This window comes from Eleutherodactylus coqui, chromosome 3 (assembly GCF_035609145.1).
Source record: "Eleutherodactylus coqui strain aEleCoq1 chromosome 3, aEleCoq1.hap1, whole genome shotgun sequence".
Taxonomy (NCBI): Eukaryota; Metazoa; Chordata; class Amphibia; order Anura; family Eleutherodactylidae; genus Eleutherodactylus; species Eleutherodactylus coqui.
Genome location: NC_089839.1, coordinates 114310194 through 114327678, shown reverse-complemented (window position 1 = coordinate 114327678; position 17485 = coordinate 114310194). Strand labels below are relative to the sequence as shown.

At 41.5% G+C, this 17485-nt stretch overlaps 1 protein-coding gene across 5 annotated transcripts in view; it reads left to right on the top strand.

Annotated features, from left to right (window-relative positions):
* Positions 1 to 5438: 5438 nt before the first annotated feature.
* ADGRG6 (adhesion G protein-coupled receptor G6) overlaps positions 5439 to 17485 on the top strand; it is a 192144-nt gene continuing 180097 nt past the window's right edge. For 4 of the 5 annotated variants that reach the window (XM_066595974.1, XM_066595971.1, XM_066595975.1 and 1 more), the window contains exon 1: positions 5439 to 6287. In XM_066595974.1, the coding sequence (XP_066452071.1) occupies positions 6286 to 6287 (2 nt within the window). In that variant the 5' untranslated portion in view covers positions 5439 to 6285. The remainder of the gene's footprint in view (positions 6288 to 17485) is intronic. The other variant, XM_066595973.1, reaches the window with a different exon arrangement.

The following is a 17485-nucleotide window of genomic DNA, read 5'->3' as shown; positions in this document are numbered from 1 at the left end:
TGAATTCGTTAAGGGGTCTAGTTTTCAAAATGGGGTTATTTGAGGGGGTTCCTTATCGTTTTGCCGCCCAATGGCTCTATAAGTGGGCGATGGGACCTGGAATTTATTCAGTTGTACCCTGAAATCAAACGGGTGTTCCTTTTATTATAGGCCTAGCCATGTGTCCTGTAAGTAGATTAGGGCCACAATGGGTATGTTTCTGAACTCGGGACAAATGGGGGTATCCATTTTGGGGTGAACATCTTCATTCCTATGTACGCTGTACAAAAAAATTGTTTTTAAATTGAAAAAATTCTCAAAAAAATTGAAAATCGTTATTTTTTCCTTCTGCTTTGATAAGATTTAGTTAAATACTGTGGGGTCAAAATACACAGTATAACCCTAGATGAATTTGTTAAGGGGTCTCGTTTTCAAAAGGGGGTCATTTGAGGGGGTTCTTTGGTTCTTTATCGTTTTGGCCGCTCAATGGCTCTATAAGTGGGCGATGGGACCTGGAATTTATTCAGTTGTACCCTGAAATCCAACGAGTGTTCCTTTCATTATAGGCCTGGCCATGTGTCCTGTAAGTAGATTAGGGCCACAATCAGTATGTTTCTGAACACGGGACAAACGGGGGTATCCATTTTGGGGTGAAAGTCTTCATTTATATGAGTGCTGTACAAAAAAAACCTGTTTTTAAATTGACGCAATTGCCCAAAAAATGAAAATTGTAATTTTTTCCTACTGCTTTGCTTAGATCTATTCAAAAATTGTATGGTTAAAATACACAGTACACCCCTAGATGAACGCATTAAGGGGTCTAGTTTTCAAAATGGGGTCATTTGTGGGGGTTCTCTATTATTTTAGGCGCTCAAGAACTCTACAAGTGTGCTATGGGGCATAAAAGGCCTTCAAGCAAAATTTATGTTCTAAAAGCCACAGACTGCTCCTTTCATTTTGGACCCCGTTGTGCATCCAGACATAAGATTAGGACCACAATGGGTATATTTCTGAAAACAGCACAAACAGGGGTATCCATTTTGGGGTGCAAGTCTTCATTCACATGTGTGCTGTACAAAAAAAACTGTTTTTAAAGTGACAGAATTGCCAAAAAAATGGAAATCACAATTTTTTCCTTTTGCTTTGCTTGAATTCATTCAAAAACCGTGGCATCAAAATGGACAGTACACCCCTAGATAAATTCATTAAGGGGTCTAGTTTTCAAAATGGATTCATTTGTGGGGGTTCTCTATTGTTTTGGGTGCTCAAGAACTCTACAAGTGTGCTATGGGGCCTAAAAGGTCTTCAAGCAAAATCTATGTTCTGAAAACCACCGATTACTCCTTTCATTTTGGGACCCGTTGTGCATGCGGACATAAGACTAGGACCACAATGGGTATATTTCTGAAAACAGCACAAACAGTGGTATCCATTTTGGGGTGCAAGTCTTCATTTATATGTGTGCTGTACAAAAAAAGCTGTTTTTAAAATGACAGAATTGCCAAAAAAACAAAAATCACAATTTTTTCCTTTTGCTTTGTTTGAATTCATTCAAAAACCGTGGGGTCAAAATGGGCAGTACACCCCTAGATAAATTTATTAAGGGGTCTAGTTTTCAAAATGGGGTCATTTGTGGTAGTTTTCTTTGGTTTTGGGCGCTCGAGAACTCTACATGTGTGCTATGGGGCCTAAAACGCCTTCAAGAAAAATTTCTGTTCTGAAAGACACTGACTACTCCTTTCATTTTGGGCCCCGTTGTGTACTCAGATATAAGATTAGGGCCACATTGGGTATATTTTTGAACACAGGACAAACAGGGGAATCCATTTTGGGGTGTAAATCCTCATTTTCATGTAAACTATAGAAAAAAATATGTCTTTAATATGACATATTTGCAAAAATATGAAATTTTAATTTTTCTCCTCTAAATTGAATTAATTCCTGAAAAAAACTGTAGGGTCAAAATACTCATGACACTGAATGAGTGATGTCACCGCGCTTTCCCATGAAACGCAAGTGCACCACGGGATGCATTGATGCGTTCCACAACAATGAACTACGCATTGTCTTTCCCCCTGCAGTTCCCAGAACCCGAAAGTGATAGCTGCCGCACAATTCCTACGCCAACAGGGATTGTGAGTTAAATGTTTGTATCAGTATAAATGTCTGTGTAAAGAAATATTTGTGTTTTCTGCTTGAGAAAATCACAGCTATAGCGACGAAATGTGTTGCATTATATAAAAAATCTTCTATATGACGAGAAGTATCCGGATGCCTTTTCTCCACTGAGTGCTGAGGTTTTTACTTTGTATCTGGTAATTTCCTTCTATGACAGAGTCACTGACTGGGTTGATCAGGGAAATGTGGTGGATATAGTATGTCTTGACTTTAATAAAGAATTTTACAAAGTATCTCATAACATACTTATTGAAAAATTACCAAATATAGGATTGACAAGGCAACTGTTAGGTGCATTGAAAACTGGCTGAGTGATGGTACTCAAAGAGTGGTGATAAATGGCTACATATTTGCAGATTGCACAAAGCTGGGGGGATAGCTAACACTAGGGAACACAGAGAGAGAGAGTATAAAAACATCTAGGGAAGCTTGAACTGTGGGCTGTGACTAACCAAATGATATATAACAAGGAGAAATGCAAAGTCCTACATCTGAGCAAGAAAAATGAAAAAAGCACATACAGAATGGGAGGAATTGGACTAAGCAGCAACACGTGAAAAAAACTTGGGTATACTAATAGGTCATAGGCTGAACATAAGTCAACAATGTGATGCAGCAGCCAAAAAGGCAAACACAATTTTGGGATGTATTAAGAGAAGCATATAGACTAGTTATCCCCATCTACTCTTCCATAGTCAGACCTCATCTGAAATACAGCATCCAGTTCAGGGCACCCCGCTTTAAAAAAGACATAGACAAACTGGAGCAAGTTCAGAGAAGAGTCACCAAGATGGTGAGCGGTCTGCAAATCATGTTCTGTGAGGAAAAGTTACAGGATCTGGGAATGTTTAGCTTGCAAAGAAGAAGGCTGAGAGGAGACTTAATAGCTGTCTACAAATATCTGAAGGGCTGTCACAGTGCAGAGGGATCAGCCCTATTCTCATTTGCACAAGGAAAGACTAGAAGCAATGGGATGAAACTGAAAGGGAGGAGACACAAATTAAATATTTGAAAAAAACAGTGAGGGTGATCAGTGAGTGGAACAGGTTACTAGAGGAAGTGGTGAGTTCTCCTTCAATGGAAGCGGTGCAACAAAGACTGGACAAATATCTGTCTAGGATGATTTAGTGAATCCTACACTAAGCAGGGGGTTGGACCAGATGACCTTGGAGGTCCCTTCCAACTCTACCATTCTATGATTCTATGAGATACAGAGTTTAGTACTGGGATAAGGGCTGTTGTGGGGTCACATGTTAGTAGGTGCAGGTTGTTGTACAGTGATAAGTGCTGTTGTAGGGTTTACATGTTAGGAGGTGCAGAATGTAGTACTGGGAAGAGTGCTGTTGTAATGTTACATGTTAGGAGGTGCAGAATGTAGTACTGGGAAAAGTGCTGTTGTAGGGGTTACATGTCAGGAAGTGCAGGGTGTATTACTGGGAGAAGTGCTGTTGTTGGGGGTTACATGTTAGGAAGTGCAGGGTGTAGTATTGGGAGAAGTGCTGTTGAAGGTGTTCCATGTTAGGGCGTACAGGGTGTATTCCTGGGAGAAGTGCTGCTGTAATATTACATGTTAGGAAGGGCAGGATGTAGTACTGGGAAAAGTGCTGTTGTAGGGGTTACACGTTAGGTAGTGCAGGGTGTAGTACTAGGAGCAGGTCTTATATGTTAGTACGTGAATGGTGTAGTCCTGAGTGAAGTACAAAATTAGATTTTGCCAGCAGAAAACTTCTGCAGTCTGCAGTGCTACATAGGGGCCAAGGGACGCCATTCTCTCCATATGGCCATACATTGCATCATTAGTACTTGCACATCCTTGTGCCCGCATTGTGTACCACTCACCAACAAGCCAATGTCAGGCAGAGAGGATTACCAAGGCACGCCTTACACGGATCAGACTCAGATCCAGAAGACAGTCCAAATGAATAAAACATGGGCAGCATTAATGGTGCAATATCATCCACATGGATATAACTTTTCTTCCTCAAGGTCCATACAGCGACGTTTTGGCTCCTGTCAGAACCCTTTTCTCATGCTTGAGAAATGCTCCTGACAGGAGCTGAAATGTCGCTGTATGGCCCCTGAGGAATAACAGTTATACCCATGTGGATGATATTGCACCATTAATGCTGCCTACGTTTGATTCATTTAGTCCTGAGAGAAGTACGGTTGTAGAGTTTACTTGTTAGGAGGTACAGGGTGTAGTATAGGGAGAAGTGCTGCTGTAGGGTTTACATGTTAAGAGGTGCAGGGTGTAGTACTTGGGTTACGTGCTGTTGTAGGGTTTATGTGTTAGGAGGTGCAATGTGTAGTACTGGGAGAAGTGCTGCTGTAGGGTTTACATGTTCAGAGGTGCAGGGTGAAGTACTGGGAGAAATGCTGTTGTAGGTTTTACAAGTTAGGAGGTGCAGGGTGTAGTACTTGGGTTACGTGCTATTGGAGGGTTTACGTGTTAAGAGGTGCAATGTGTAGTTCTGGGATATGTGCTGTTGTTGGGTAACATGCTAGGAGGTGCAGGGTGTGGTACTAGGTGAAGTGCTACTGTAGGGTTTACATGTTAGTAGGTGCTGGGTGTAGTACAGGAATACATGATGTTGTAGGATTACTTGTTAGGAGGTACATGGTGTAGTACTGGGAGAAGTGCTGCTATAGGTTTTACATGTTAAGAGGTGCAGGGTGTAATACAGGGAGAAATGCTGTTGTAGGTTTTACAAGTTAAGAGGTGCAGGGTGCAGTACTTGGTTTACGTACTGTTGTAGGGTTTACATGTTAGGAAGTGCAGGGTGTGGTTCTGGGATACGTGCTGTTGTAGGGTTACATGTTAGGAGGTGCTGGGTGCAGTACTTGGGTTACATGCTGTTGTAGGTTTTACAAGTTAGGAGGTGCAGGGTGTAGTGCTTGGGTTATATTCAGTTATAGTCTTTACATGTTAGGAGGTGCAAGGTGTAGTTCTGGGATACGTGCTGTTGTGGGGTTATATGTTAGGAGGTGCAGGGTGTAGTGCTGGGAGTAGTGCTGCTGTAGGGTTTACATGTTAGGAGATGTGAGGTGCAGTTCTGGGATACATGCTGTTGAAGGGTTAACATGTTAGGAGGTGCAGGGTGCAGTATTGGGAGAAGTGCTTTTGTAGGGTTTACATGTTAGGAAGTGCTGGGTGTAGTACTGGGAGAAGGGCTATTCCAGGGGTTACATATTAGGAGGTGCAGGGTGTAGTAGAGGAGTGCTGTTGCAGGGCTTACATTTTAGGGTGGAGCTCTCATGAATAGAGTCTCTTAGGAAAAGTCTCAGCAGCAGCCCTGTCCACTACAGATACAGTAAGAAGGCAGTAAAACAAGGGAGGCAGCTTGGGAAAGAGCTTATGAGCAAGCCTGAAGCTCCCAACACCTGGAGGACTGACACAAGCAGTGCACTGGAGTCCTGAAGGGAAGCTCAGTATAAAGAAACTCTGGAAATATTGAAATAGAATGGAATTGGAAAGTGTGGACAGCCGGTGACTGATCACAGGGGTAAGTAAGGTAGGGGCTGTGAAAAACCAGATACTGTAGAAGAAATCTAATCAGCCTACTGAAAGATTGTCATAATAAACAATGGCACAGAAAGAGGTCAGAAGAAAGAGATAAGGGAACAGAGGGGTGTCACATAGTCCAGAAAAAAAGGAAAGTCTCTCTGGACCCAAGAACACAGTTGGCAACTATCTGAGAACAGCTCACAAGAACTTTCCACTTTCTGTTTGGCGAATGTAAGTTTTTGGAGACCTTTACACGCATAAGGAACCTGGAAATTACCTCTGCTCTTCATTTCTCTGTAGCTGACTCAACCCTAGACAGAAGCAGGTTTTACTTCTGCAAACCAAGCGCTGTAATGTGAGACTGAGCTGCACTTGTGAGCGAGTAGCACCGAGCAGAGGAGCGCTGCTGCAGGGTGAAGAGTGTCCACAGCTGCTCACCGCAGACTTATCCACCGGGACTACCTGCTCACACCACAGGCTGCAGCTCCCTCTCCGGCCACTTCACATGATTGACACAAGGACTGAGCAATAACCAGCCTAACGCCGGCACCTTCCAGGACTCTTCTACTCAAGAAACATGCTGCACCTTGTGGAATAAGGACTACGTGGAAATCTACACCACAATGTAAGTTACTTTGGAACTAGAACACTCTTTAGAAAAGCCACCTGCCTTGCACCAGCTGTGATGGGGCACCAGGTCCCAATGGCATCTCAGGACATGTAGATCTCCCGGAGTTAGGATAAAGTACCCTTGCTCCACATAGAATTATCTATCTATCTATCTATCTATCTATCTATCTATCTATCTATCTATCTATCCATCCATCCATCCATCCATCCATCCATCCATCCATCCATCCATCTATCTATCTATCTATCTATCTATCTATCTATCTATCTATCTATCTATCTATCTATCTATCTATCTATCTATCTATCCTGTCTCCTATCTATCTATCTATCTATCTATCTATCTATCTATCTATCTATCTATCTATCTATCTATCTATCTATCTATCTATCTATCTATCCATCTATGTATCTATCGTCTCGCATTTGCATACAGTTTTTCTTGTATGGAAGTCTTAAATTTACTAGAAGTGTCCTAACTTGATATTCCCTGGGGTATAAGTGCTAGTAATAGAAACTCAAAACAACTTTTGCTAGTTTTTCCTGTGCGTGTATAGGCTTGTGTCTACTGTTATAAAACATGACTACTAGGTTGGATCTTAACAGGAAGCTTTTTAGTATCAGGTAGTAAATTAAAGTTTATTAAAATATCCGTCATTTTCTGGCTGTAGATACAATCTAGATTAAATATTGACACATAGTATTTTTTATTCGGGAGGTATGAGTATGGGATGCTTCAGGCTTTGAGACTTTTCTAGACAGAGTAATAGGTTGTAGATGGAATTCACCGAATGTTTGTGGAAATGTAGAATCATGTTTCAAGGTATTCCATATGAAAAGCTAATATTAGGGCTAAACGTATTTAAAGTTCATGACTTTACAGAATGTTCTTCTGTGTCTTAATACTCCGGACTGTGGTAAAGTACAACTCTCTATCTATCTATCTATCTATCTATCTATCTATCTATCTATCTATCTATCTATCTATCTATCTATATAATATCAGAGTAATTGACTGTTTAGTCCGATTTAATTGTTGATCCAGCATTATTATTAACTGGCATTATTGTATTTGTCTACTTCACAAGAGGTTCTGCATCAGATGCATACTATATGAAAACCATACATATATACAGTACTGTGCAAACATTTTAGGCAGGTGTGGATAAAGTGCTGCAAAAAAGAATGCTTTCAACAATAGAAGTACTAATAGTTTTTTGGTCAATTAACAAAATGTAAAGTGACTAAACAAAGTGAAATCTAAATCAAATCAGTATTTGGTGTGACCGCTCTTTGTCTTCACAGCAGGATCAGTTCTTTTAGATACAATTGCACACAGTTTTTGAAGGAACTCGGCAGGGAGGTTGTCCCAAATATCTTGGAGAACTTAACACAAATCTTCTGTGGATGTAACTTGCTCAAATCCTTCTTTCTTTTCATGTAATCCCAGACTCCATGTTGAGATCAGGGCTGTGTGTGTGGGGGCCATATCATCACTTCTAGGACTCCTCGCTCTTCTTTATGCTGAAGATAGTTCTTAATGACATTGGCTCTATGTTTGTGGTCATTGTCACACTTGCCTAAAACTTTTGCACAGTACTGTATATATACATATATATATATATATATATATATATATGTATATATATATATATATATAGTGCTGTGCCTAAGGGCTCATGCCCACGAGCATCGGTAGGATACGCCCGTGGACTTACCCCGAGGGAGTACCGCAATTAAAAACAAAAAAGTGCCTGCTGGTGATCGCAGATTTCTGCAGTCTCCATTAATACTATATTAATGGAGACTTCCCGCAGCGTAAATCCGCAGCAAATAGAACATTCCGCGATTTATTTCTTGCTGCGGAAATCTGCAATAGAATTCTGCATATGAGCATTGGCAGGCAGAAAGCTATTAGGTTCAATGGAACCTGATAGCTGGGGAATTGACACATGGATTTCCGCTGCGGGAAACGCGGTAAAAATCTGTTTGTGGGAATTCATCCTAAAACTTTTACACAGTACTGTATATTATATATATATTTCATTCATAGTCTCTGTGGTTTATCTTAATTCAGGGGAAATATATGTATTTCTTGACTACGGCTGTAATCAGAGAAAAGTAATAGTTCCTATTTAAGTACACACATATAGAGTATGTTACAAGGTGTGCTAATGATAATGTTGCGTGAGTACTGATGACATTGCCATGTTAATAACAAATTGTTGATCTCCCAGCTTCATAGTGTATCATTTTCTGTAGGTTTCTTACATGAACTTTCCAGCAAGTAGATGAGCTCACCCTCCTTTACAACCACTAAATGTGGTCATAGACATGAGGATAATTCTGTTATTTCAACCACTAAACTGTGGTAACCATAATACTCCTTATGTCTGTGATGATGATCCATTCTAGTCCATTTATCCAATATATACTACAGTAGATTTATTTTAAAAGCCTTTAATGGAATCAAATTGAGCATTTATCCTATAGGACAATGCTGTTAGAATTTTTATTAACGGGAAAAAAAATCGATTTTATTCTAATCATATCAAAATATGATGTTATGAGCTGATAGTTCTGATATCAAATACATATCACATTCTTCATCTAATTGGTGGGAAATCATTACACATGCTGTAATCTTCCAATAATCTACCTACTAAATCATTCTACGGTATATGTGAAGTACATGAATTATATATTCTGTAAATTGTATATAGAAGTTACTCTTTTGTAAATCAATAAAACGTTCTTATCAACTTTTGGCAGTAAGTGAAACTTTACTTTTGTTCGTCTACATTTGGATGCTACATTATATCAAGTTTTTTATATCCATAGTGAAAATGAGTATAAGTACTAAATGGTCTTTTGTTTCCTGATTTTGCTCCAAGTAACCAACCACAAATCTGATGTGCTGCTCTGATGGCGCACGTACCATGGCACAGTGTCAAATTGTAACAGAATCATATTCTTTGTAAGTTCTTATCTTGGTGATAATTTCATCAGAAAGTGCTGCTTGTTCACTATCAAACAAGTGCTAATATTTCATTGTAAATGAATTTGTTCTCCAGGTAGGTAAATGTTGCATTACTACTAATATTGATATAATTATTCTGAAACAGTGGGTGAGTTTGGTGTTTTATGTTATATAAAGAATAACAGCTATAAATTCGTAATAGATTTACACTATAACTAAAAACTATCATATATGCCACATTCACAGATCCCAAAATCTTTCATTCTGGCCAGTGAGTGTATAGAATTTCTTAATGCCTTATAGACAATACTGGGAAAAGTTTCTGTGAATCTCTCCCGGAACATGTGGACTGGACTTAATAATATAATAATGAAGCTCTTTAGGCATAACTTGTGTGGAATTTATAGTTAAGAAATAGTATTTGTTTTTATGACTGTCTTCTAATCAGTAGTCATTGCCATGCAATGATCTCTCTACTATACGACCCCATAACTACACTATTTGTAAAAAAAAATCCCTCCCCTGGAAGGAGTTGTTGGAGTGGGATGAAACTTTCTCTGTGTGATTATAACATTGATACAAGTAATTGCTTGCAATAACAGGGCAAAAGGATCATTTATTGTGGAGAACAAACCCCTAGAAGGGAGGCTCTAGTACCCTGTTGCGCTGCCTCTAACTTGAATACAAGATGTGATACAGGCGGGTATGGAGGCTCTAGTACCCTGATGTACCACCTGTAGCTTGGATACAAGATGTGATATGGGCAGGTATGGAGGCTCTAGAACCCTGTTGTACCACCTCTAGCTTGGATACCAGATGTGCTATGAGTGGGCGTGGAGGCTCTAGTACCCTCTTGGGCCACCACTAACTTGGAGACATGATATGATACAGGCAGACATGGAGGCATAGAGATTCCATATGGTATCCTGCAACATATCTGTTCACATTTGCTGTAACTAAAACTATTGATTGTGAAAACTCATAGGCTGTTGAAGTTGGCATTCCATATGGTCCCATACGTGTTCTATTGGTGATAAATATGGCAACCGGGCAACCACAGAAGTGTGACAATGTTGTAACGGCATTCCTGTGACACCCTTGTGTGTGTGGCTGATTATTATCCGGCTGGAAAATGCCTCTTGGAAGCCACGATGAGAGGCAACACATGTCGCTGAACTGTCATTGTCCCTCATATGACTAGTATGGTGATGGACTACTGTACGCCATGGACCTTCCCTCAAGTGTTCATAGAGGGGACAGTGTGACTCTCTATAGCAAAGGCAGGATTGAGGCACTCACTCCTAGGTCTCCAGACATGAACACGGCCAACGTCAGTGGCCAAACTAAACCTGGATTTGTTGCTGAGGATAACCCGGCTCTACTACGTAGCAGTCCAGTTTTGTAGTTCACAAACATGACTGCAAATAGAGGCGATGGTGAGTGTCACAGGTTATATATGTAATGGGCACTGTAAGACCAAATGTCTTGCCATCAAGTACCTGGAAATGATTTAGACAGACACAGGGGACTTTAATGATGATGTCACCTGTCTCAGGATGGCAGACTACAAAACTGTTGAAGCTGCTTGCGCTTGTTCAACAACTGTGCTTGGTTGTCTGTCGAGGGCGTCCTGAGCCAAGTTGACTTGTGTTTGTGCCCTTGCGCACTCACTGTTTCCAACACTTCCTGGGTAGAACGGCCCAGGTGGCAGGCAATTTGTCGATATAACCATTCAGCTTCTTACATTCCAATAATACTCCACCTCTCAAACTGTGTTAACTGGGCGAAATCTCTTCAAATGCATCCTAGACGCGTCTAGTGGTCAACAAGCTGCACACAAGCGGAAAAAGAAGTCACTACACACAAGGAGTCTCTGAGGTCAAGGCTGGAACTACTTTTAGGGCTTCATGTAGCAAGACTCAAATAATTTGCATATCTGCCTGAGATGTAACTGAATGCCAAGTTAGGGGATGGTTCTTGAAGACTGGTTATACAGTATTTCTAAAATAGATTAATGAGTAAGGAGTTTATCATTAGGTTGATTACATAATGGCTTTAGTATCTGTTTGTACAATCTGGAATGTGCAAACCATTGCAACAAAAGAGATGTCAATATGTGCATTTTTAGCTATACATTTTTGATGTCAAGTTAAAACCACTTTTGTATAAAAAAGACAAAATTATTATAGAAGTGATACCATGATGACACTTCTAAGGTACTTTTGCCTTTTCCACACATGAATATTTGTCTCGGAGATGTTTCTGGCTAACATGGAACCATACTATTTTATCTTTCATATTTTCCTATAGATCCAGTACTTGGCAAACTGTGCAAATGCATGAAAGAACACATTATACTCTTCAATCCAAGCAATATTTGATCAGTGCATTAGCTAAGAACAGGCTGCATTTAGCTATTTCCCGTAGGTTGCAGCACTCTAGGCAGGAAGTTGGTAGGCTTCTTCTGATCAACTACACATTATTGCAAATGTCCATTCAAATAAATGGGCAATTGTACATTATGTGAGTTATATTGGTTCTCCCAGATTGCAAGCTGCTCTTTGAGACCTCATGTCCACTAGAAAAATAGAATTAACAATTCTGTGTGTTTTTCTGCGAGTGAGATCTGCATTCAGATTTGCCCATAGGGAATCATTGGCCATCCGCAGTCAATTAAATTGAATTTAACGCCTGCGGATGTGATTTAATTCGATTTGCGGATTTCACGCGCAGAAAAAAAAATGCAGCATGTTCCATTTTACTGCGGATCACGCGTGGATGGGCTCCATTCAACTCATTGCTTATGATCTCCCACAAGCAATAAAAATCAAATTAATGGTGACCCGCAGTGCATCCGCTGCGGAAATCCGCAGCAGAAATCCGCGTTTATCGTATTTTTCTAGTGGACATGAGGCCTGAGGAGGTAACCACTCTGGGATCTCAAACTGTGATGTTCATAAGCCCTAGCAGTGTATGTGAAAAGAAGTTGTCCTCATAGGACAACCCATTTAAATGAGCCTGAATGACTAATATTTTACACCTTGAGCACCTATTTTACAGATGATCCCTCAAGGTGTAAAACATTAAGGTCCATTTACGCGGGACGACTGTCGAGCAAACGATGCCTGACACTCGTCCCTGTGTGTCCGCGCTCCCACGAGAGCTAGCAGAGCTGGCTTGCTCACGGAGCAGCCAGCAGGGGGAGGGGATGGGGGCGGGGCAGTGCAAGAGATTTCTCTCCTCTTGCTCCCCCGCCACTCTCCATTCACTTCATACAGCGGCCGTTCACTACTAAACTGCCGCTATTTAAACTGAACGATGAGCTCATTGCTCATCATTTATGCAGCATAAACAATGGACGATCAGCTGATTGCTCATCGTTCAGTTTAAATAGCGGACTTTCAGTAGTGAACGGCCGCTGTGTTATCTCAATGGAGGGGGGCGGAGGAGTGAGAGAGAAATCTCCCGCACTGTGTACCCCCTACCCCCCCGCTGGCCGTTCTGTGAGCAAGCCAGCTCTGCTAGCTCCTATGTGACAGCACAGGAGCATGGACACACAGGGACGAGTGTCGGGCATTGTTTGCCTGACAGTTGTCCCGTGTAAATGGACCTTTAGTCATTGCGCCTCAGCGGAATGTATTTGCGCAGTGAATGAGGCTTGTTTTTGCATGTACCTGCGTACTTTACTTTGCATATTTGCACAGGCTCAGCATGTCCAGATAGATGGGGGACAACCCCCTGCCCTGACTTAGATGGCTATAAAGCCTGAGGTCACAGTGTGTGTTTTTCCCGGCAGGTTTTTGCAGTGTATTGCACATCCCATTGTATATTGCGTGTGCATTTGTTCACCTCCCATAGTCCTCTATTGGAAACTTTGTTTTGCAAATACACAGGTAAATAAAGCAGGTTCCAACTTTTTGTGCATGCATGAAATGCATGCAAAAAAATTGTTATTATCACCCTCTACTCTTCCTTGGTAAGACATCATCTGGAATACTGTGTCCAATTCTGGGCATCCCACCATAAAAAAGACAGACAAATTGAAGCAAGTTCAAAGAAAAGTTACCAGGAGGGTGAGTGGTCTGCAAATCATGTCCTATGAAGATCAATTAAAATAGGCTTGCAAAAAAAGCTGAGAGGAGACTTAATAGCTGTCTACAAATATCTGAAGGGCTGTCACAGTGCAGAGGGATCAGCCCTATTCTCATTTGTACAAGGAAAGAGTAGAAGCAATAGGATGAAACTGAAAGGGAGGAGACAGATTAGATATTAGACAGGGAGGGGGATCAATGAGTGGAACAGGGTGCCACAGGAGGTGGTGAGTTCTGCTTCAATGGAAGTGTTCAGAGCCTGGACAGACATCTGTATGGGATGATTTAGTGATCCTGCCTTGAGCAGGGGGTTGGACCTGATGACCCTGGAGGTTTCATCCAACTCTACAATTTTATGATTTCTATTATCTGCGTATTGCATGCACTAATTCCACACGTGCAATGTGTGGCGCAAATATGTTCATCTGAAGTATTTACATCTATCCTAAATCCTAACCGGTCTACAATGGTGTCTATGGTTGAAATTATTGAAATATTGTATTGCAATTAAAACATGTACCCTAGTTATGTTTCTCAAAATGGCTTACACATAGCCTTGTGATATAAATCATAAATTCTGTGAATGTCTGGATGCATAGGTTTTACCTTGATTTTACTGATTTACTGTTCCTGACTTCTACTTGCCCTGAGAACTAACCAATATGAGAGCACTGCCTAGAATACTTGTAACACCATGAGGTCCAATTGGAAAGCCAAGAGCATGAAGGCCTGGCAGGGTTACCACTTTGAATGGATTTAGCAATTTAGATTTGGTAAAGTGGTGTTTTGAAGTGCTGGAAGCTTGCTACTTTGTAAGACCACTGCCTGTTGACTTTAGGAAAAAATGTCCAAAAACATGAAATTCTGCTTTATAAAAATATATGGTCTTAAAATGGTTTGAGTTTAACACAACATGCATGACTGTAAGCTTAGTTGGCAGTGCCCGAGCCTGGAGTTGTATAGCTCCTTTCATAGATATTTCACAGTCCTAGTCTTGCCATACAAGTGAATAGAAAGTACTGTTTGCCGCCTCAGAATCTAATATATCTTGCGTCATGAGAGTGATTGCCAACCGTACGATAGAAAGATGCATTAGCTGCCTAATTGGCTTTGGCACTTGGTAGTACTCTTATACAAGCAAAGAAAGGAAGGTTTCTTTTTAACAGAGGGTGAATTGCAGCAGTGTGCAGTGGTAGTATGGATGACCACCATATGTTTGTTATCAGAGATGCTACTAGACTTTCCTTCAACCGGGGTAAAGATTCAGTGTGTCCCCTCCCCACCATGCCTCTAAAATGGGGGCAGAGTCCTCTGTCCCATTATTGTGATCAGCTGATGGGTGTTGTAGTCTCTAAGGGTTCAAGGGCCTACCTGGATCCTGGGATGCCGAGTCCTCCATGGAGAACCTAGCACCCACATTATCCGCCCAGCTCACAAACGGTTTCTCAGCCACCATCTTGTCTCCCGCTCTATGCAACTAATTTTCTTTCCGGTTCTTATCACTGGGAGAAGCACCAGAGCTCAAATCCATCGTTAACTTTAACGGAATTTTTTGCTGTACTTGGCCTCTCTCTGGGCGCTGGGATGGCACACTTGGTGAAGCTCAATAGATATTCCCTGCCTCACTTACTGCTCAGCCTTAGGTTTCTGCACACTTACACTAACTTACATCTAGCTAAATCCCTTTCTGCCTGGGGGTGGGCACCACCCTCTAATTTATATCATACCCTGGTTACTGGGGTAAAGAGGGCTTTAAAGCCTTGGTCAGATGAGTGTCTTTTTTGCACACCCATGTGCGCAAAAAAAACCAAAAACGTTGCACGGGTGTGCAAAATACGTGTGTCCCGAGCTCCATGCTACTGGAGCAGTTGTGCTTGTAGAAGCGCAGCTGGTCCACGAAGGTCCCCTCATCACTGAACACTGTGACAGCACTGTCTCAGTGTTCAGTGATGAGGGGACTGCAGCGGAGACAAAATAATCCTCTGCCACAGCTGTCACAGCAGTGGCAGAGGTTAGCGATGTTCTTCCATTCTTTTCAATGGGGCTGGTGCTGCAATGGGATGCAGGTCACCCCCGCAGTGACTTTCGAGGAAGGGCTTGAAATGTAAGCCCTTGCCTAAAAAAAAATAAGCCCTAGCTGAATGAAAAATATATATATATATATCACTTAGCAGTGCTGTTGGAGCTCCAGCACTTCTTCTTTCTGGCTCCCCTGAGGTGTTCTTCAGCATTTTCTTCTGGCCAGGGATTTAAAAATCCCCGCCTCCTGGAAGCACTGGTTTTGATTGGCTGAGTGCTGTGACCAATATAGAGATCTCTCCATCATCTATTTATACCCAGGACTGTAGCTGGAACAAGGGGGCCACTGGATGGACAGAGGGCTTTATTCAGCCTAAAATACTATGTTTCTAAACACAGGGATTGTTACTGTGGAGACACACAACTCTTGTGTCTCCACAGTGGCCGGTACACACGAGATGCCCTCACAATCTGACAGATTTGGAGCGCTTTTGCAGGGAGGAGTGGGCCAAGATAGCAAAGCCAAGATGTGGCATACTGATAAGACACCTACCTGAAAAGATTGAATGCTGTCATAAAGTCAAAGGGTGCATCAACAAAGTATTATTTTTAGGGTGTGCATACCGTATTTATGCAACAATATTATTTTAGTCTTATTTTTACATTTTTCCACCCTAAAGATTTCAGTTTGTTTTTCAGTACGGGTCTCAGTAAAGGTGGAAATAAATCTGAAATGATTCATGTTTGTCGGATTTTTCAACATAAAACATGGCATTTTAACAAGGATGTGTAGACTTTTTATATCCTCTATATGTACACATAGGCCCCCTGCACACGGGCGGAAATTCTGTAGCAGGATTTCCCGCAGAATTTCAGCCCGTGCCCGCCTGCATAGTATTGCATTGCAAAACTCAATCCTATGCACACAGCGGAAAACAAATCGCGGCATGTTCTATTTCTGTGCGGGTCTCGCAGAGGCCCGCACAGAAATGTTAGTAGTGACAGGCTGGCTTCGCTTTGCGCATGAGCCGGCTGTCCGGCAGCCGCCGCATAGCAGGAGGCGGAAGACGCCGGGAGCGGGTGAGCCGCAGGCCTCTGCAGGGGCAGGGGTCCGCATCCCGCTGCGAGAATTCTCGCAGCGGGATCCAACCCGGCTGTCTGCAGGCGACCGTAATCTAGAATATTTTCAAAAGTGCTTCATTTTTATTTTTGATGCACTAGGTTAATAAAAACATTTGTTGGTAAAGTGCACATTTCTCTTACAGCTTACACACTGTCATCTAGGGGCTGCATATTAGGGCTCCTGTAGATGACAGTATTTGTGCGCGTTAAATATATGCGCACAATGCGCAGAGAACCCATTGAAATCAATAGATTAATCTCATAAACATGTTTTGTGTGCACATTTCACGTGCATAGAAAAGAATAGGAACTGCCCTATTTTCCCGCATATGTGCACACCGAGAGCGCCATAGGAGTCTATGGGAGGGTTGCAAATTCGCAATACACTGCACAATTTCATGGCAAAAAAACCTGGACCTCATTTGGCTAAAGAGCCTTTTAAATCACAGAAGGGGTGTGTTACACACTCATAAGAACTGGCCCTGCATATGTAAAAAGTACCATACAATGAGCTGATACACGTGCAAATCCAACTAATCAAACTTGTTGCACTGAAGCATGCGTAATTGCGCATATGATCATTTGAGGCCACCCTTGTGAACATATTTTTCTTGTGCGTAATATGCAGTACATGGTTAAATACACAAGTAATGTGTATTAACTACATATTTTAAACCCCCATGAACTGTAATGGGCGTATTACACAACATGCTACAATTATCTTCATGTGTGTAATATGCACGTGAAAAAATGCATATCACAATGGTCCATTGAAAATCAATGGGATTTTAGGACTGCGTATTACGTGGGCAAAAAATAAGTGCATTATAGTGAGCCCTGAATGTCCTTATTACATTACTAGTATTTCATGTATTCTATTTGTTTTGTGCATTAAAGCTCTAATTGCCAAAAATAAATGTATAATGATTCATGTTCTATATTTGTCTATATCACGGATCCACTATAGATTGACATATTTAC